Source organism: Mustela lutreola, chromosome 3, assembly GCF_030435805.1.
Source record: "Mustela lutreola isolate mMusLut2 chromosome 3, mMusLut2.pri, whole genome shotgun sequence".
Lineage (NCBI taxonomy): Eukaryota > Metazoa > Chordata > Mammalia > Carnivora > Mustelidae > Mustela > Mustela lutreola.
In genome coordinates this window covers 62,021,049-62,042,140 of record NC_081292.1, presented here as the reverse complement: position 1 = coordinate 62,042,140, position 21,092 = coordinate 62,021,049, and the positions used below count along the sequence as shown (strand labels likewise).

Genomic DNA, 21,092 nt, shown 5'->3' with positions numbered 1-21,092 from the left:
GGCTCTTGCCTGGATCATTGTGGAACTCAACCTACTCAAACATAAAATCTTCATTTTATTCCTCTGTAATGGTCATGTCACTTAAACGGAAAGTTTCCTTTTCGCCCCATGTTCTCCCAGATCCCCTCTCCTCAAACCCTACTGTCAGGTCTACAATTTCTACCACTGTAATCTTTCCCAACCATCTTTTTTCTAATTTCACAGCCACTATCCCATTACTTTATATCTCTTCTCTTGTAAAAGTTGGCAATTGGCCGTTCTACTTTAAGCAGATGCCAATCTCTCTCCATAGCTTAGATTTGAGTGAGTCACTCATTGCTCTCAGGTTTTCAGCTCTCCATGTTCTCCTGAATTAAGCTAGCAAGTTACATCACTTGATCATGTTTTTAAGCCCCCTTATACACTCTAACACCAAGATTTTTGTGTTTTTTTTTTTTTTTGTTTTTTTTTTTTTGCTTTACTTCCTATTTGTATAATAACTAGTGACTTACAAGAACACAAAAGTATTACAAAATACATGGTCACATCTAATTATCCTGACTTTTCTTTGTGAAACTACTATTATCCCATTTTGCAGATCATGAAACATAACTGTACATATTCGATATTTAAACCAAACTGGCCTACTGAGATGCTTAATACATCCCCAAACCCATGGTTTTGCTAATGCCTTTCCCTTTAACAAAATTTCCATCTGACTAAATCCCATAGTTCTTCAAGGTTCAATCAAAGTTGCAACTGCTTTGCTAAGTCTTGCTTGATCTACTACTCAGAACTGATTTTCCTTTTCTTGAGGTACTAAATCTGAGTTTTTACCTCCTTTAGAAAATACATCCTATTCTACCTCATTTTACATTTCAGTCTTATTCATTTTAATACATTATAAATTTCTTTACGGTAGGAGCTACTTCTTTTTATATCCCTATAGAATTTAGCAAAACACCTGACACATAGTTGAAACTCAATATTCATTGAGAGAATAAGTAAAGGTAAAAATGTACAACTGACTTACATCTGACTTTATACTGCTAGGCCCATTGCACAGAGCAATTAACAATAATACTATATATGCTCAAAAGTAAGATGACATTTTATTCCTCCCAAATTATCATCAGCAATATATGTGCAGGTTATGTGCAGGTTCTTGTAAAGCCTCTCTCCTATGACATGTTGTTACATTATTTTGAGCAAAATAATGGAGAAGACACATTAACATAAAATAGTGCCTACCATCGGAATATTTGTTTGTTAAAAGAGGAATGGGACTGGATCCTTCAAAAGTGAGGTAAATTACATGGTTTTAATGATAATGCATAGGAAGGGCACCAGAGTGGCTCAGTTGGTTAGGCAGCTGCCTTCAGCTCAGGTCATGATCCCAGGGTCCTAGGATCAAGTCCCGGATCAGGCTCCTTGCTCAGTGGAGAGCCTGCTTCTCCTTTTCCCTCTGCCTGCTGCTCTGCCTACTTGTGCTCTCTATCTCTGTCAAATAAATAAATACAATCTTTTAAAAATAATAATGCATGGGACATAACCATTCAAAGGCAAATATTAGCTACTGCTAATATACAGACCTTAAAAGGAACTTATAAAAGCTACACTGCACAAGACTATGTTGTTTAGATAACAAATATAAACTTGTGGGACAAAATAGAAGCATAACCACCATAATATTATGTTACTGTTTGGATTCAATGATAATATCACTCATGGATTTAATGAGTACTCGTTCTCAAACCCTGAGGCAGAAGTGCAAATGTAGGCTTTTGAAAATTGTGTCAAATGATGGAAGTGGCATCAAGGGATACCAAACGCCTACGTGAAGAGAATGAATAAAATGAAGAATGAATAAAATGATTACATGAAATAAGAAAGTGGAAAACAGAAATATTCCTAAATTTATACATTTTATGTGATACTTTTTAAAGACATAGTATTAAATTAATAAATATTGTAAGCAGCCACTTAACCATTTTTTATCTAAAAATGTGTACGTCCATGAAGCAAATGTGTTGCTTTGGGTAGTTCCCTTTTAGAAAACGAGGCATTCCTTAATAAGTGCATGTTGGCCATGGCGTAGGATTGCTATCCCTCCAAAATTTTATAGTTCGAGCCACCCATGCTCTTTTGCCTAAAAGACATTTCAAAATGTCACACCTTATACAACTTTATGAAAAAGCAAGCAACATGTAGAGACCACAGTTAGAACCTGAGTGTATACAGGGCCCGTAAGAACGGTCAGTCAATTTCAGAACCTGTTATTCACAGAAGTGTAGCACGTGCAGTCTACTGGAGCAGCACCATGCAATGGCTTCTGCAGGGTTGATCCTTTTTAGTAAAAGAAATGCTGCATGGTAAATGATGACGGCTCCTTTGAAAGGTCTCTTGAGACTTCACTTTCCTTTTCTGAGACTCTCCTCCTTGCCACTCGAGCTCAGATCCCTGACCCATAAAATCTGGGCAGACGACATGAGCCTCTGTAGCACTGCTCACTTCTCCCCCATTCCAGGCTTTCCTTGAAATTGCTGCAGATTAATACCTAAAACACTTTCACCCTATCAAGCCCTTGCTCAAAGTATTGCGTGGCTTCTCTACTGGCTCTAGGATGAAGTCCAAATTCTACAGTTTGGCTCCAGCTGGCCCTTCCACCCTTATCTACGATCAATTCCTTCTTTAGCTCAACTAGTCTCCTCAGTCTCCCAAACTATCCTACCTTTGTTCAGATTGGTCCCTCATTTCCAATGCATTCCATCTCTTCTCAACCTATTCAAATTCTACCCATTTCCCAACACTCAGCTCAGATTCCATCTTCTTCTTGAAGCCTGGCCAGACCTCAGCAAGCTGAAGAGCTCTTTTTCCAAACTCTGAGAGCACTTTTGTTTGGATCAGTGGTTTCTAACCTTCTTGAGAATGAAGCCCTCTTTCTAACACCAAAATATTTCGGAACATGAATGACAGACTACTTTTAATCTGCTGATTGAGAAAGCGCATAATGACAAAAAACCGACTGTGAATTTTCAGACATGAGAATGTGTATTTTAATGAAGATAACAGAATGTCCCCCTGTGAAAAAGAGTTAAACATACATGTGGCCTGTTAATTTCCTCATCCTCAGACAAAGCTTTTTACACAAAAGCATTTGCAGAACTCAATACTAGCTCTAAAGCTCCCAGGGATCTCTCAGCCACACATGGAAAATTCTACCTTCATAACTCAACTGACATTAAGTGGGAGCTTTGAATTTGGTCTCAATTTTCAAAAAGTCTTGCCTCCCCCAACCAGACTGTGATTTCCTTAAGGCAGCAGTCATATCATATACTTTTTTGTATTACTGCTAGATTCTGGAATAGTTCTTTGTACAAAAATAAGACAAAACAAAACAATAAATATTGTTTTTTGTTAATGTTTCCCTCCTAAGACACGTTAAGTATTTTTTTTAAAGATTTTATTTATTTATTTGACAGAGAGAGATCACAGGTAGGCAGAGAGGCAGGCAGAGAGTGAGAGGAGGAAGCAGGCTCCCCACTGAGCAGAGAGCCCGATGTGGGACTCGATCCCAGGACCCTGAGATCATGACCTGAGCCGAAGGCAGCGGCTTAACCCACTGAGCCACCCAGGCGCCCAGACACGTTAAGTATTGTAGGTTCACCTTTTTCACCAATATTTTATTATAACAGTTTTCATATATATAGAAAAGTTAAGGGGTACCTGGGTGGCTTAGTCAGCTAAGCATCTGTCCCAGGATCCCAGGATCCAGCCCCATGTCCTCCTGTTCCCTGCTGGGCAGGAAGTCTGCTTCTCCCTATCGCCCTGCTCTTGTTCTCTCGCTCACTCTATCAAATAAATAAGAAAAATCTTAAAAAAAGAAGTATATGGTGAATAGCCATAAACCAACCACCTGAATCTCATAATTAATATTACCGTATTTACTTTCCCTAACTACTTCTTACAAAACCATCCTATTTTTTACGCATTTCAAAATAAGTTGCATAAACAACAAACACTTCACCATTTACATCATCAATTAGAGTTCATGTGTTTCTGATTCTTCTTTCTGTTAATTAAGATGTATACATAACTCAATATACAAACTTTAAATGTGTCATGTAATGACTTTTAACAGATACCTACAGTTTCGTTTTCAAAGTGGGATCTGTTTTGATATAACTAGTTTGTTATAATAATGGAAGCATAACACAATGGTATGAAAAGGTTGCTCTAATATTAATAATTAAGGTAGTAATATTCTCAATTTATGACATAGGTGATATTTAACTGGAATTTTAGAATGGAAAAGGAATAATTTAAATGGAAGTTTATGTTTATTGAGCACCTACTATAATGTTGAGCATTGTGTTAAGTATTTTATAAGCAGTAGTTCTTTTGTTCCTCATGGTGAATTTATGAAATATTTATTACAACCAGTCACATTTTAAAAGATGAGGAAACTGCAGCTTAAAGGTATCTAAAAACTAGCCTAAGGTCACATAGTTAGTTTCTTTCTTTCTTTCTTTCTTGCTTTTTTTTTTTTTTTTTTGATTGCCATCTTCCAAGAAAACTTTAAAAAGTGAAAACTCAAACATTTTCTAACTAGGGCTTTATCATCCTTAATCATTACTCTGATGGAAATCTGAACAATCAGCAAACCGAACAGCCATAGGAAAAGTCCCAGAATACCAGGGCACTGAATAAAACTGTATCAGTGTATGTTGCAAATTAGCTGATGGTAAAATAAACTAGTGTATGAAGATTGGAAGCAGATGAGCTGGCTCGGACTCAGAACCTCAATCATATCAATATGGAAAAATGGTTTACTTGCCTAAAACATAATCAACCTACCAAATTTACATCTCAGATCATGCTTTTCCCCCATGTTTTCCCATTCTTCACCAATTGCAGGAGTACCCAGTACCCAACCCTTATTATGTATTAACTGAGCAAGTACTTGCTGAGCAGCCCAGGTACTCAGGGTACCTGTAACAGCCGTTAGACAGTGTGAAGGACCTCAGAGGAAGAGAAAATATCCCTCCTTCCATGGAGACACAGTAGCCAGTCCCAGCAGATTTTTAAAATATAATATTTCTAACTACTTAATAACAGCTTCTATTTTTTGAGTGTGTAGTAGATGCTAGGAAAAGTATGCTTAGTATTTTATTTTACTTTTTTTTTTTTCTTTTAAGACTTATTTGAGAGAGAAAAGGAGCAAGCGGAGGACAAGGAGGGAGAAGAGAGAATCTTCAGCCAGACTCCCTGCGGAGCACTGAGCTCAACGCAGGGCTCTATCCCAGATCATGACCTGAGCTGAAAGCAAGAGTCAGACGCTCCACTGACCGCATCACCCAGGCACCACGATGCTCAGGATCTTAAATAGACATTGCCATAATACCACGATAACACTGCAACCTCCATTTCATAATGGAGAAAAAACAAGGTTCAGAGATCATAGATGATGATGATCCTGGAAATAATAATAATAATAACCAATGACTATTAATCACTTCCTAGGAGTCTGTTTTCAAAGTGCTTTATACCAATTCATGTAACCATCCTTGCAACTCTACAGGTAGGTGCTATTTTTTTTTTTTTTTTTCTTCATTTTACAGACCAGGAAGCAGAGGCAGAAGAGTTAAGTAATCATTCAGCACCACACTAGCTAACTGGTGTATGGCAGAGCTCCTCTCAAAACCCACTTGTTACATTGTTAGTAAATAGCTAACTTGCAATTTTTTTTTTTTTTTTTTTTAGCCAGGGTTAGTCTGACTGCAAAATCCACATTCTCCCCATCATGCAATACTGCCTTTCTATATTTTTAATATTATGCCTTCTCCACTTTAAGGCAAACATCAAATGTAAATTTGTACTGAAATAGCATGTAAGTTAAGTACATGATTTCAGACAAAAATGTCCTCATAGCTTTTCACCTGGAATTTTTTCTCACCACCCACCACCCCTTGAATACAGCTGCAGAGGACCACTGGAGTCAATTTTTGAAACACAGACTCTACCATCTCACTCTCTTTGTTGTGAGCCTCTAGGTTGTTCAGCTCCCACAGGATTGAATCCAAACTTCTGAACCTCGTACATAAGGCCTTTCCTCATCTGCTTTGGGCCACTGTCTCAGCCCTGTTGTTTTTGATTCTGCACATGTCCCTCTCCAAACATCACACACACACACACACACACACACACACACACGTGTGTGCACTACACACACACACACATACAATACCCCCGAGATTAGGGTTATCTTTGCCACAGCTCTGCAATTCATGTTCTTTCTTCCTTTCTGGCTTGACACCCAGTGTTTTTCCACTTCTTTTTCAAGACCCAATTTAAGTATTACCTGTGTGCAGAAACCATTCTCCATCACCCCAGTCATAATTAGGTCCCCACCTCTCTGCATAATATAGCCCTTGTTATAAAGTATAGTGGTCATCTGATTATAGGTCTGCAAATCACAGTAGTCTGTAAACTTCTCCTTGGCAATTTGATATCCAGTAAATTTCTAGGCACAAATCACCATGTATTCCTGGAATGAATGAACAATGTAATGCTGAATATACAGCGTGATACATACTCTATTTTTATAGATACATACATGCAGACTTTCTCACTATAGTATGTACATATCCTTATTCTTGAAATTTTTCATCTTTTAGAATGTTCACCTCCAATCATGACTCCTTACCATCTTGTAAGGATACTAACCCTAAGTGTACTAACCACCCCTGATCTTTATATAATTCAGTCATTTCTTGGCCTATGAGGAAGTTGCTTCATTTTTCCTAAATACTATTACATCCAATAGGAGGAGTAGTTTCCATGAGTAAATGAATTAATTAGTACAGGTCAAACGCAAGTCAATTATAGAGATCGAATTCAAAATCAGCAGCCACGCTGACTGTAGATGTTGTCTGGAAGGATGACCTATATAATGATATTATAAATTAGTCTGTGAAATCATCCTTTTCAAAATTTTAAAAACAGGCTTTAGATACTCACTGGATCTGTTAGTGCCTTTAAATAAAATGAATGGTTCTCTTCTCTTGTAATCACTTGCCTGCATTATTTGCTTAGTCATCTGGGGCATTCATTCAACAAATATTTGTTGACTGCTTAATCGCTGCCAAGACTTCCACTAGACGCTGAGGACACAGTAGTGAACAGGTCTATCCTTGCCTTTAGGGAACCTAGAGACTCTACTAAGCAAAACACATACAAATAGATGTTGCACTTCCTTCATTGAAGCATATGCTTAGGGTAACATAAAAATTTCTTAAGGCAGATAAATTATGTCAGTAAGAAACAAGTTAGTTGGCTATGGGGGAATCCACGTTTAGAGTGTAAAGAATGTGGGTTTTGAAATCATTCTCACATGAGAATCTCTTCTCCAAAATAGTTACTATGCTGTTTAAACTCTTTAAAATGAGGTACATAAAATGCCGATAAAACACGGTACGCAGAGGGTAGAACGATGTGCTTCATAAACAGTAAGAACTTGGTCGATTCATTTCATAGTCCTTAGCTTGTTAATGAGTATTCTTTCCACTCGCAATTGCCCTGAACAGTAACGGAGGCAATGATAAAATAGGTAAGCATTTTAGATTTTGATTCATTGTATGTAAAAGAAAAAAGTTTCCAATTTACCTTAAAGGGTGTACAGAAACATATCACCTTGGGATGTGTTTGGTAGAGTTCATCTACCTTTTTTTGGTATAATGAGATATCGTAGGCATGAAGTGAAATTTAAAAAGCCAGCCAAACCAACAAATTACTGTAAACATAACAAGATTTTACTTGTAAAAGGGGTCCTCAAACTTAACATAAGTCCTCAGCACAAATCCTTGATTATTTAGCAGTCGCTGAAGACAGCAATGTGTCAGATAACTTTGCCTACCCAAAGTAAGAATGGAAAATTTGTAATTATGTATTTTTTCCTATTATATTGTATATTTGGAGCCAAAAATGGAAAATGAGTCACTCGTGGACTTTACTCCAAGTCAGCAAAGTGGACACACAGAGACACACTTCTTTATCTCTATACAGCTCACTCCTGGGTGTCCTTGGCCATCGTAACAAATTAGGAATTACTTAAGGCAAAGAACCCGTGAGTGAAGGATTAAACATTTGCCAAATACTAGCACATCTTCCTGGAGGGAACCAGAAATGCTTCCCAGAAGACAGGACATTCTAAAGGAGATAGAGATTTCTGATGATACCAAACTTCTGGCCCAGTCGGGGAAGGGAGGTCAGAGAAAGGGGATTCTCTGAACTAACAGGCATTGGGAGTTAGGTGTAGACGGTTTCCAGAGAGCCATGAGTTTATCTAGAAGCCTGGCTCTGGCTCTCCAGAAACTGTGAGCCTAGTTTCAGGCAATAAGCACTGGAGTTCCTATTCCTACTACGAAAGCTATTTATAATAAATTCTAGTATATCTGCCCACCTGCAAGGCCTACGCACACCCACCACCCCTTTATCCTCGGAATTCACTTCCTACACTACCTGTTCGTTTCCTTCCACTCACACTGTCTGCACAGCAACTTGCTGCTCCTAGACAACAGCACACATGCCCCCAAACCCTGGCTTTGGGAACTGCTGTTTCTTTGGGGCCCCCAAAAAATGCTACTGAAGCTGCTTCTCTGAGTTCTACTTGGGCAATACAACCTGGTTCTCTAAGTCCAGGGAAATGTGACCAAATTTATCACCCACCCACCCATTCTTTGTGACATAGAAAACTGTGACCTTGAGCAGTAGCAAAACTAGAACTGCTTTTTTAAATTTCACAGTAACACTGCTCCAATCCAAATGTGCATATAAAAATGACGATTATAATGAAAAGCAGAGAGGACTTCCCATCTCTGTTTGATCCCAGAGAAGCCTAACAGAGAGAGACGGCTGGTGGAATTATAATTAAGTCTAAGGCTTTGAAAACTAGTAAGAGACAATCCCTTAAAACTCAACCTATTGATACAATATGTTATGCACGGGTGACACCAGGAAGAAACCTCATACGCTCACGCACGTGAGAACTTAAAGACCAGAGTATAACTGCCCTGGGGACGTGTCCTCATAATGAAGACATTTCATCATCAAAACCTCTGCCATAGGTCCTTTTACAGCTCTGGCGTTTGCTAGGGAATGGTGTTCTCCAGTTACGAAGGCATCCATGTAGCAGTGAAGGCACCAGTGTTTATTATAAAAAGTATCAGGAAAGATATTGTTAGGCGATGGGAATCACATATTCTCTCCAAAGATGACTACGGTGATTTTTTTTTAAAGATTTTATTTATTTGAGAGAGACAGAAAACAAGTGGGAGGAAAGGGACAGAAAGAGAAGCAGAACCCCCACCGAGTGGAAAGCCTGACATGGGGCTCAAACCCAGGACCCTGGGATCATGACCCAAGCTGAAGGCAGACGCTTAATTGACTGAGCCACCCAGGTGCCCCAAATATGGTGATTTTATTTATTTATTTGACAGAGAGATAGAGTACAAGCAAGCAGAGAAGCAGGCAGAGAGAGAGGAGGGGAAGCAGGCTCCCCGATGAGCAGAGAGCCCGATGTGGGGCTCGATCCCAGGATCCTGGGATCATGACCTGAGCCGAAGGCAGAGGCTTTAACCCACTGAGCCACCCAGGTGCCCCCCAAATATGGTGATTTTAAAACCCAGGGTCTGTACTCAGAACTTGACTCAAATACTAAATCAGATATCAGTGGTGCCAATTACAAAGTCTGTGCCTTTAAACTTGGCATTGAAGTTTCTAAGACTCCATTTTCAGTGTGTAAAAAAACAGCAATAGTACCGTTGAACTGCCTATTTTCTAGACACGGTATGAGAGTTAACAGATACAGAGCACTTAGTAAATTCCAAGTGTGGTCCTGGTTTTACTAATCCTCCTCACAGCCAACCTGGGATAAATTCTATTACCCATTCTACAGATGAGGAGACTGAATCTAACGGAAGCTAACACAACTAGTAAATCGTGGAGCTGGGATTCAGATCCAGCCTCTTAACCATTATGCTGGTAGGTCAGGAATTTTCTGATGATTAATGAAATAAATCATGGAGAATGGTCAGCATTATGACTAACAGCAAGTTATTTATAAACAGTAGCCATTATTATTATTAATTAGTAACAGGCATGTGGAAACTCTTCTTATACACAATATATAGGCAAATATCGAATCCAAAAAATATTTCCTTTATCCTTTCATGGCCTTTGCTTAAGAACAATTTATAAGAGACCAATTATGTGGCTACAGGCAAACTTAAAAGATGTCAGTTAGAAATCCTTTTACTCACAATGTCCCCTAATCTTCCAGAAAGTAAATCATGTGCAGAATGTAAACAATAATAAAATTAGATTATCATGTTTCTATTGACAACAGAATATTTGACCACAAATATACAAATATAGCCTTTAAAAAACAGCCTCAAACCATAATTTTATACACATTCACTCCAGTTTACATATTTTTTGTAAATAAGGTTTTCTCAAAAATACTCTAGTTGAATATAACTGTATTTTACTAAATTCACATTACAGTGAGAAAAACAAATCCAGATAATTTGTTAGTGTTCTAAGCTTTGTAGAAATGATAAAACAACTTTAAAATAGCTTCTGATAATATAAATTTGTAAAATTGAATTAACCTATCATCTTAAAATATGCAATACAAAATTAAATAAATTTTAAAACTCAGAAAATTTAGCCACCTAATTCAAGATTGTATCTCTTATCATCTTGGAAATCTGATATACCAATCCAAAATTACTATTTGAATTACCATCAGAATTCCTGAAACCCTATTTGTAGTGAGGATTCCAACTACATCTGGTTTTATGTCACTTAAATGCAAATTCATCTGCTGGAAGACAAGTTTAAGCTTCTTTCTGAGTTTGGATCTAAATTTACAATAGAGAAAACATAGAATTAGAGCTCTTAGTTCCACTTCCTCACACCTCTTTTTTTGCCTTTCCCTACTCCTCATCCCCAGACAACCAAAAACAAACACTCAAACTAGCAATATATTAACTGACCAATCTTAGGCTCCCATAGACATAAGACAACCAGAAAAAAAAGATGGAAAGAATCACTGCTTTTCAAACAAGGCCTTAATCAGGTACGTAAATAAAAATCCTTTCACTGCTGTAACACTGAGTCCTTCCGTAGGAAGGTTTCCCAACTACTTCTCACACTTACACAACACAGACATCAACACACAGACTCGATTGAACAGAGGCTTGAACATAAATCCACACATTAGAAATCCTCTCAGATTCAGTGGATCTAGGGAAGCAACACCAGCAAGAACCGTAGGTCTTAAAAATTATGATTTTACAATCTCTCTAATAAGAAGTTTCTATTCTTTCCCATCTTGGAAGACCAACTACCTCCCCTCAAAATAGGCAAAACGGTTAAAAGAAAGCCACAATTGCTGTTTTCATAACTACCCATTAGTCTCCTCCAAAGTAAGCCTTAAGTGTTTAATAGTAACTAAAATATTTATTAATTCATTTGGAAACATATCACTTCTACCAGTGCTTTTTTCATTGCAACGCAAACATTCATGCATGCTACTATTTTGTATTTTTACCTATCTATGCTTTCAATCTCAAAGAATTTATAAAGTGTGTGAAACCAACAGTTAACTACAATAACGATTCACAGAGAGGTTGGACTAGAATATAAAACACGAGTGGCTGAAATTTTTGCAATATGAAACATTCAAACAACTATTCTAACTGAAGAACATTTCATCTAGGAAATAAAAAAGCACAGTATTGGAGACTGGAGCTCAGGGTCTTTCTGTCTTTATCCCTTAGATGAACCATGAAAATAGGCACTAGTCTGTGAATACAGAACCTACAAACATTGAGTCTTATGATAATTTGGCAGCAGTCTTAAGAAGAAACTTAATATTCTCCGCCTCTCCATTACATTCCCTTCTTGTTTGTTCTTCAGATGAAGTTATGGTTTTTGATACAGGAGATTTTCATGTTTTCTTAGCCTCATTATAGGGACAAGTGGTGGCAGGAAGTAAAAAAATGGCTGAGAAAGAGAGAGAAGAGAACCTATAGAAACATGGGCAAAGCCAACAACTGTGTAAACTAAATGGAAGTTTTGTTGACCTCGTTAAAGAAGCTCATTTCAACGAAGCTGAAGTAGAGTCAACTAAATATAAATCATGGCCGGGCACCTGGGTGGCTCAGTGGGTTAAGCCTCTTCCCTTGGCTCGGGTCATGATCTCAGGGTCCTGGGATAGAGCCCTGCACTGGGTTCTCTGCTCAGCAGGGAGCCTGCTTTCCCCTCTTTCTCTCCGCCTGCCTCCCTGCCTACTTGTGATCGCTCTCTCTCTGTCAAATCAATAAATAAAATCTTTTTAAAAAATATATAAATCATGGCATATATAGCTAGAGATACTTGTTATGGAGTTAGGAGAGATGATGGCTATTTCAAACACGCTCCTAAATTTTAATGAATTTCTTGTTTTGCATTCTAATTCATGGGTGAACCGTGCTGGTTTCAAAATCAATAAGATTTTCAAAGAAGTACGAGGAAAATCTATAATGACTATATCCCAGGGAGGCTTGCCAGACACTCTAAGTTCACTAATTTTAAGCTTCACTCCTCTAGTGGTGACTGAGGGCAGTGAAATAAACACATTATGGAACATGTGAGCAGCATGTTCTACCTGAAGCAGCCAGGCTTCTACCTGAAGCCAGAATCCAAAGGAAAGAATAAAGGACTCCTTGATTTTTTTTTTTTTATTGGCTCTATAAAATCTACTTAGATACCAGAACTGCTTTCCTAAAAACCATTCCAATTTATTTTTGATCACCTATCAAAATGGAAAGAGTTTCATATGAAAAGCCACCTTATCCAGAGATTTTTTTTTGAATGAATTTTTTTTTGATGAATTGATTCACAAACTTAATAATAACCCAGAACTTTCTTATATAATTTGCATCTAAAAAGGCATGTAATGTGGATCCTGAAGGAAATTTGGATCCATATTTCTAAACTATGGATTAAAATAAAACTGGGTATCCCCAATGTCTTGACCAAATTTCCCTTTACCCTTTGGATAATTTATATTGATATCTTCTAACTTCCCTCTCTACCATTACCCTTGCAAAGTACACCCAGGGATGATGGCTACGAACAAAGCGAGATGAGTAACTACATCTGTCTGAAAAATTCATTCCCAAGACCTGAGATCATTTTTTTGTTTTTTTTTTTTTGATAAGTAAGTAGTTTCTAACTATTTGCCAGATTGCCTGGTTGAGCAGATTCCACAGTTATCTAAAATATTGTATGCTTTTGAACTATTTTGGTTATGCAAAAATTGTGTAAGATACCTATTCTTGAATATGGACCTGACAACAAGCCATTAAATGTAAACTTTTAAGAAATAATCCAACCACTCCACATGCCTTTAAAAAACAAGCCACACATCATTCACACAAGGCCTTCCTTAGGGGGCAGTCCCCAACACATAGTCTGTTTCAATATTATGTGGTTCCTATTCTGTAGGAGATGATTTGCCAGGAAATGATGACAGAATGAAACTGCCTTATCCCCATTTCATTTCTTCATAGATAAATCAACTCTTATTATTTTGTAATTACTGCTACTCCTATTTATTATGGTTCCATGCAAAATGTATGCTTAGTGTAAAAATGATTTAGCCAGTCTTCTTTATTTTTAAGTTCCTTTGGATGATTTTCTTCTTTGGACTTCTCAGTGAGGAGAATGACTACAGAAGGTTTGCACCCATGGCCCCCTTCGACCCTCCTATCAGCAGCTACCTGCGTGAGAACACTGGTGCAGGGCCCATCAGCCTAGGGAGCTGCACACGCCCCCAAAACAGGGCAGCAGCCAGGCTTCTACCTGAAGCCAGAATCCAAAGGAAAGAATAAAGGATTCCTTGATTTTTTTTTTTATTGGCTCTATAAAATCTACTTAGATACCAGAACTGCTTTCCTAAAAACCATTCTAATTTATTTTTGATCACCTATCAAAATGGAAACAGTTTCATATGAAAAGCCACCTTATCCAGAGTTTTTTTTTTTTTTTTTCTAGATCAGCAAAGTTTCTACTTTGGTAGAAAATGACAGTAACCATTTTTCATAAACACTCATAATGAATGTAGTTACTCAAAGAGTAAAAACAGACTATTTGCATGTTAAAAATAATCACTGTCAGTATAAAAATGAAGATGTCTAATATCAGGAACAACTTACTTTATATTTTTCCTATTATCCGAAATTTCATAATATTACTAATTTCAAAAGGCCTCACCAGTATACATTGGCATATCGCAAACAATTATATGGCATTTAGTTTTGTTTATTTTTTAAGAACTGTGATAAAAGATCACCATGGTGATTGGAAAATGATGGTTAAGGGTTCTGTTTATGGATAGGAGTCTAACATGGATAATTCCTTGAACTTCTAGTAAAACTTATGCTCTGAGGCTTAGTAAGGAGTAAGCACAAATATCTGTGAAGAAATTTTTCAATAGGCTAAATTAGAAATAAATACAATATAATATATAACATATCTTTCCATAGGCTGAAGTTCTAAAATTACACATAGTACCTAAAGAAATGTGCATAACAGCTAACAATACATAGGGATAGCCTTGCTTATGTGTTTAGACTTAGGAGTGTATGGACTAAAATAGATATCTGCATAAAATTTACATATTCATATGTATCATTATACAAGATCATTGTAACAGTACTATGTTTAATGTGTACTATTCAATCTTTAAGAAAGTAAACAAATTTCATGTATCTCCCAAATAAGTCTGTATATTTGTAAACAAGTTTGTTTTCTTTTACTTATTTATATTTTCATGGTCATAGCCACAAGAACATCAGGCACACAATTTTACTGGTATTTAGAAACAATCCAGTCCAATGTTACAGTTAAGCAAATTTTACTGTATTTAGTAAAAAGAGGGAAAGTAAAATAAAGGAAATATTTCCAAATTCTCATTGCTCATAGAGTAAAACAATGCAAATTGATACTGTGCTCTGGAGAATGATCAAGAAGGAGCTTAAAAAAAAAAACACTCAGAGGTTAGAAATGCTGTGCACACATGCATATCATATGTATAGATACATACATACGCACTTGTGCCAAATAAAACCAGCCTGTGTTAAAATAATTTAGTCCTCTGCACCTCCTGAGGATGAACACCGATCCACAAGTCAAATTACGTAGAGGGGAACTAGAACGGCAGCTACATGGGTTTGACAACTGAAATCATAACCACCTAATAACAAAGCATATACTGACGAAGAAACAAGGCGCAAGGTAAACAGGGAGAAGGCAGACACTCACCTTCGGTGCCATTGGGAGTCATGGAATTACTATTTCTATGAGAGTTATCGAGTTTGGGACCACTGGGGGGTTCACTACTACCACTCAGACGGCTATGCGGGCTGGTTAGATCCTGCATTTCCATAGACCTAAAGACAAGAAGCCTTCCGTGTGACAGATGTACCAAATTCATAACACTACTATTTAATGTGCTAACGACTTGACACCTCTGAAACCCATGCACACAAAAGTCCCTTTGTATCTGTTTTCTTAGACTCCAGATAGTTCATCTTACATTTTAACTTCAGTCATGCTTTCATAACATGTGGTGCTCAAAGGTGTCATTGCCTTACATATCCAACCAAACATTCACATGGCACTTTGAAAATCTTTTTTTTTTTTCTTACCCAGCTCATCAAATCACAATGAGACAATTGCATCTATTTTAATTTTCAAAGAAAAAAATGCAGTCATACTTTTCTTTTTCTATTGAAAAAAAAAGAAGCATTATTTTTGTGGAAAAATATGGAAAGATAAATACGTAAACGGGTATAATAGGAAAAAAATCACTTTTCTATGGAATCTGTTCCATCTAATAAATTAGCACTAGGTACTCTCTTACAATTTACCACCCAATTGTAATTTAATGGGTCTCCAAACCAAATAAAACACTTGAAGCTTATAGTGTAGTGACAGGGAAAGAGATAGTCCTGATGCATGTGTTTACTCTGGCAAACTGCTTAATTGTTCCTCTGTTTCCCTTGAAACAAATGCAGCATTAAAACATTATGATGTCGGCTCACTTGTTTGCTTTGTGGATTACATACAGCGTGCCCAATTGAAAAGGGATAAGGCCAACATACAGTGAGTCCCTGCGAGCATTAGCACTTGGAATACCTCAGCTGTCACTTATTCAGGGAAACAACAATTCTACTTCAATGCTGCAATTTTGCATTCTTACCGTTTTATAAAAACAGTTAAATTCTCCCCCATCAAAGTTCTCAGGCTCAGTAGTTACTTATTCTATAAGGTTATGGTATAGAAACCACTAGCAGGATTAGCCATTAATATTTAATATTCTATTAATAGAAAGGAGGGGGCTTATTTCAAACGACTCAAAACACACCTAGATAAGCTTCTGCATTTTTTTTTTAAATCTAAGGCCCATTTGCTTTATTTTAAACTTCTGTGTTTTTCTTAAAAAAAAAAAAAAAAAAGGGTGGCATTAATGTTCCACTGAAGTGAAAAATGTTTCTGCCATCAATAAAAGCTAGATATTTTAATTTAAAGGCTGCACTTCAACTTACTGTAAATAGTTTTTAAAACAGTTTAATATGAACCATGTAACTTCTAAAGTGAGTTTTTACTTGCCCAAATCTTCTAAATCCAAACTAGAAATGGTTTACAATCCAACTTTTCTCTCCTAATTCACATTACACATTCACAGTTTACCTAACACCAGAAACTATAGCCCATAATCATTTTCAAACTCAGGCTCCTATTCCCTTTCGACATACTTAAAATTTTTTACAAGCGCACACACACACAAATTGTTAAGTAATTTCCAACAGAGGCTGTTGCTATTAATAGAAATAATGAAGAAATACTAGACAAAAATAGATATGGGTCACAGAAAGGTAATCTCCAAAAATGTCAAATATCCTTACCTGCAACTTGAGGAAACAGCAACATCTGAACTGGTTTGAGATGTTTGCACCTGTGATCAGGGGTAAGAAATTAGAAGCTGTTGTTAACTCTGCTTCACTGTCAGCTCTTAATTATCCAGAGCACATGGCTGAAAACGACAATGCTCTCTTTTAACCAAAAGAGAAAAAGGAGGATACTGCAGCAGTGAAAGGCATATTGTCTTTAAGTTGAGGTCTCCACTGTTGTTTCCTCCTGCAGGTCTACCCTCCTCCTCCCCTTGTCAGGGGGGAAGGCAGCCAAATGACGGGATAGTGATTCATCACTGGCCTATGACAGCTGCAAACGGGATTACCCCTCCCCCAATCAACATGCAAAGCAGCCTTGCCCAGGCAGCTTGGAAAAGGTGCTTGGGGGGGGAGAAAAAAATAGCTATTAGCAAAATGAGTGTGTTTCACAGCAGTTGAAGAATTAATCCTCCAGCATCCTAAGAAGATCTTTCATCTTCTGCTATCACCAGCTGAAACAGAGTTCCCGCCCACCTTTTTGACTCCTGACAGTTTCTTATCCTTATCATGATGGTTTTCTCCTATATTTACTATTTGCCCTTTAACATTTACTGAAACGGCTTCTGGGCGACTTTCGGGTGATGCTGGACTGACTAAAATTGGCAAAGGCAAGTTTTCAGACCCCAAAATCACATCATGGAGCGATGTGCTCATTTACTCATGCAAGTTTGAGAAAAAAAATCAGTGAATGCTTATTTGCCATTGCCTGCTGAAACAGAAAAAGCAGTTAGCTTTCCGCTTAATTTTCTGTCCTTCAAGTCAACAAAGAGAATGGATGGCTTAATAATCAAGTCAATGTCCCAGTTAGCCAGAGTTTTGGTGCCTTTTGTCTCCAGATGAATCAACTAAGTTAAAGTGCAGGCTTTGCTAGTCCCTGCCCTTCCTCCAGAGGCAGCGCAAGCTACCAGCAGGTGAGAAGCTCAGGTGAGAGTGGGCTGCTGGTTTGCAAGCTCGGGCTAATGCCTCCCAGGAAAGAGCATTCTGAAAATTGCTTAAAATGGCTCAGAACTCCAAATCTTTGATGTGCATTTTCATTCAACCTGAACTGACATCAATTAGGGCTACAGAACAAAGATGAGAACCGAAGCATCTCAAATGGCATCAAAGTGATCCAACCGAGTATCTACTATTGAGTCCTGTTATTTTTTAATTATGATTTATGAAATTAAGAAATTCTACCTTTCTGGCAAGAACAGCGCATTGCTGGAGTCTAAATATCTTGGTGTAAGGCTCTGTGAAATTTCTAGGTCTGTGTTTCTAGAATATGTGTAGGACGAAAAATAATTAAGACACGCCTGAGTATTAAGTGAAAATGCAATTTTAATGCCTGTAGATATGTCATTTTGTGATAGCAGGCGTCCGCAGTTTTTGCTTAATGTTCTCACGCAAGATTAAATGTTTTCCTTTAGAAACTACAGCAATCTACCTCAAGGATAAATTTCCTTTTTTTCCCCCTTTTCCTGCTTTTATACACCTGGAATAAATTATAGGTGAGAACTAACTCAGTTTTAAGAACTCTCTTGGCCCAATTATGGGAAAGAGTATGTAAAACACACTTTCTGCTAAACGTTAAAATGCATTCCTATTTTAACATTGGCTAGATAGTATAATGTTGGAAATATAATTTTAGTTTCATTGTATACTTTGAAAGTTTGATTATACTTATATTTGTGACTTAGCCTATCATTAATTAAACCTCAAAGTCAAACTTAAAAATGAACTTCAAAATAAGGTCTTCAGTCAAACTTCAAAATAAAGCTTAAAAAAAAAAAGAATTATTCTAACACGTTTTCTCACTGAAAAAAATGCATTTGCACAACATTTTTTTTAACGCTGGCCTCAACCTCTACTGTACTTTCATACACTAAAATTTTTGAAAGCCCATATCCATGATCTTCATTTCATTAAGGATACTTCAGATATATTCTTTTGTGTCTCAAGGATTATTTAAACCATGTGTTGTGTGTTACTGTATTTAAAAATGACTCTTTAATCAAAATAACTTTAAAACAACTAATCCTCACTTAGGCTGGTCAGCTGAATCCACATCGTGGTCCAGGAAAAATAAATCTACTCTCAAGAATGCGAATGCAGACAACAATTAGACACAGATGTGAGCAAAATTAGTTACAGTTTACAAAATGCTACACTTCACATGCTTTTAGTTTTTTATGTGTAGTACAAGATTACAGTCCAGTAAGGAAACATACTCTTAATAATGACTTATCTGAAAAGAACACCTATTTCTGATTGGTGCTGATTTTCTCTTATGTTTGACACTATCTTTGGAAGTTTCTGAGTTTTAAAGGTCTAAAAGCAAAAGGTGTTTCAAAAATCATTAACTAGGCATATTCCCATTCAAAAAGAGAAAAAAAATTATTTCATGGTTTTCAGAAAAATGCTATTAGACATTCAGTAAGCTCACATTTTCTGCTTCACATCCATAAACTTAATGTTTCTTGTCTTCTTCTAATCTGGTATTTTTAATTCAAATGTTCCTATGAGTACAAAAATGTTTCCCATAACATCACAAATAGTCATCTTCTATTATAATGGAGTCACTTCATTTTAATGCTTTTTAAAACTCTTTGTATGGAATACCCACAGCAACATACTGAGAATTGCAAAAATACAAAGAGAAAAAAAAAATAGCAGAACTTCGTAGAATTTAAATTCAAGAATTCTAAACTAGTAACTTTGACTTCTGATTAGTTAATGAGATCTTTTAAGTTTGCCTTTTTTCTAATTAAATTTCTAATTCTTCACAGATGGAACTTTTGTTGATGTTCAATTTGTCTCTCTCATTTTGTTAAACCTCACATAGTACTTCGCCAATCCATTGAATAGCCACATTAAATCTGTTAATACCATGCTCTTCAACCCCAGAAATTATTTCCAGAAGGCAAACTTGCTTTGAGAGATCATCAAACAAGACTTAAGGTACACATTTTATCACATTTTCCCTACCACAGAGCTCAGGATGCCGAGCAAAATTCATGACTTTTGCACTGTTTATTATACTTTGCTAAATTACAAATCAAAAGCATCTGACAGAAGATCATGTATGAAGCCAAAAAGTTAATAATGTTCTGTGAAAAGTAAACTGTAAATGGAAAGAGATTCTAAATCTCAGCAGCACAGAGCAAATAAAATGTAGGTACTTGTCTAAATTATGGGTTTTCCATAGGCTTTTTTGCTTGCTAGAAGCAATTTTTATAAAATGACTATAATTTAAAACTTTTTTTCCTTCAAAACTAAAAAGAAATTTTCAAAGTGAAAGTACGGAACTTATCTAAATTAAATAGAGTTGGCAGACAAGCTGGTTTTGCCCAACCACACATCAACCTGAGTACTCCCAAATTTGAAAGACAATGGCAATTTTCTAATCAGAATGTATTTTATAAGACCAAGCCTTAGGCATAAATCTGCTTTTTAATTAGAATATATTCCTGCTAGAATTTTCTCCTCAACCAGTATTTCTTACTATGGTGTCAATGCTGCAATAAAAACCTGAACCTAAAATCGAAATGAAGTTCTAGGAAGAGGTAGATGTCTTTTAAATGCTAACACTTATTTCCTTCTTTATCAAAGACTCTCTAAAATGAATGCTCCAATACTATTACTGATTTCAACGTAAGATGCTGTATTTCAAACTTTCTCGTTTGAAGAAAATGACAAAAATCGAGTCCCCGTGAAAACAAAAACAAGCATTTAAAGACACTGGTGCCACTATAGTTTTAAAAGATTTGTTTTCAAAATTAGCATTCATTCAAAATGTTGAATGAAATACTTTTGCTATCTGATTAAATGGAAGGGATTTTATTCTCACTGCAAGTGTTTCTGCTTTTCCCAATGTATTCCAATATGAATTTTCACATTCAAGTGGAAATTTTCTGTTGAGAAAATCATTTATCATGTCTACGAAACTCACATAGCAGTTGACTTCCTTTTGGCACTCTAAAACTGAACAGTGGCTCAATTAGGCTTCTCTGTCTGTCACCGCAAAGAATTTTCAGGATTGAAAACCCATGGCTGTTTGCTCATTTACTG

The 21,092-nt window shown here is 36.7% G+C and overlaps 1 protein-coding gene across 8 annotated transcripts in view; it reads right to left on the bottom strand.

Moving 5' to 3' along the window:
• EYA1 (EYA transcriptional coactivator and phosphatase 1) overlaps window positions 1–21,092 on the bottom strand; it is a 359,925-nt gene that overhangs the window by 153,395 nt on the left and 185,438 nt on the right. For 5 of the 8 annotated variants that reach the window (XM_059166236.1, XM_059166239.1, XM_059166237.1 and 2 more), the window contains 2 exons: window positions 16,998–17,047; window positions 15,352–15,479 (listed from right to left, as the gene is read on the bottom strand). The exons of 1 other annotated variant lie outside the window; for it this stretch is intronic. In XM_059166236.1, coding sequence (XP_059022219.1) covers window positions 15,352–15,479; window positions 16,998–17,047 — 178 coding nt within the window. The remainder of the gene's footprint in view (window positions 1–15,351; window positions 15,480–16,997; window positions 17,048–21,092) is intronic. 2 more of the 8 variants (XM_059166241.1, XM_059166242.1) reach the window with 1 other exon arrangement.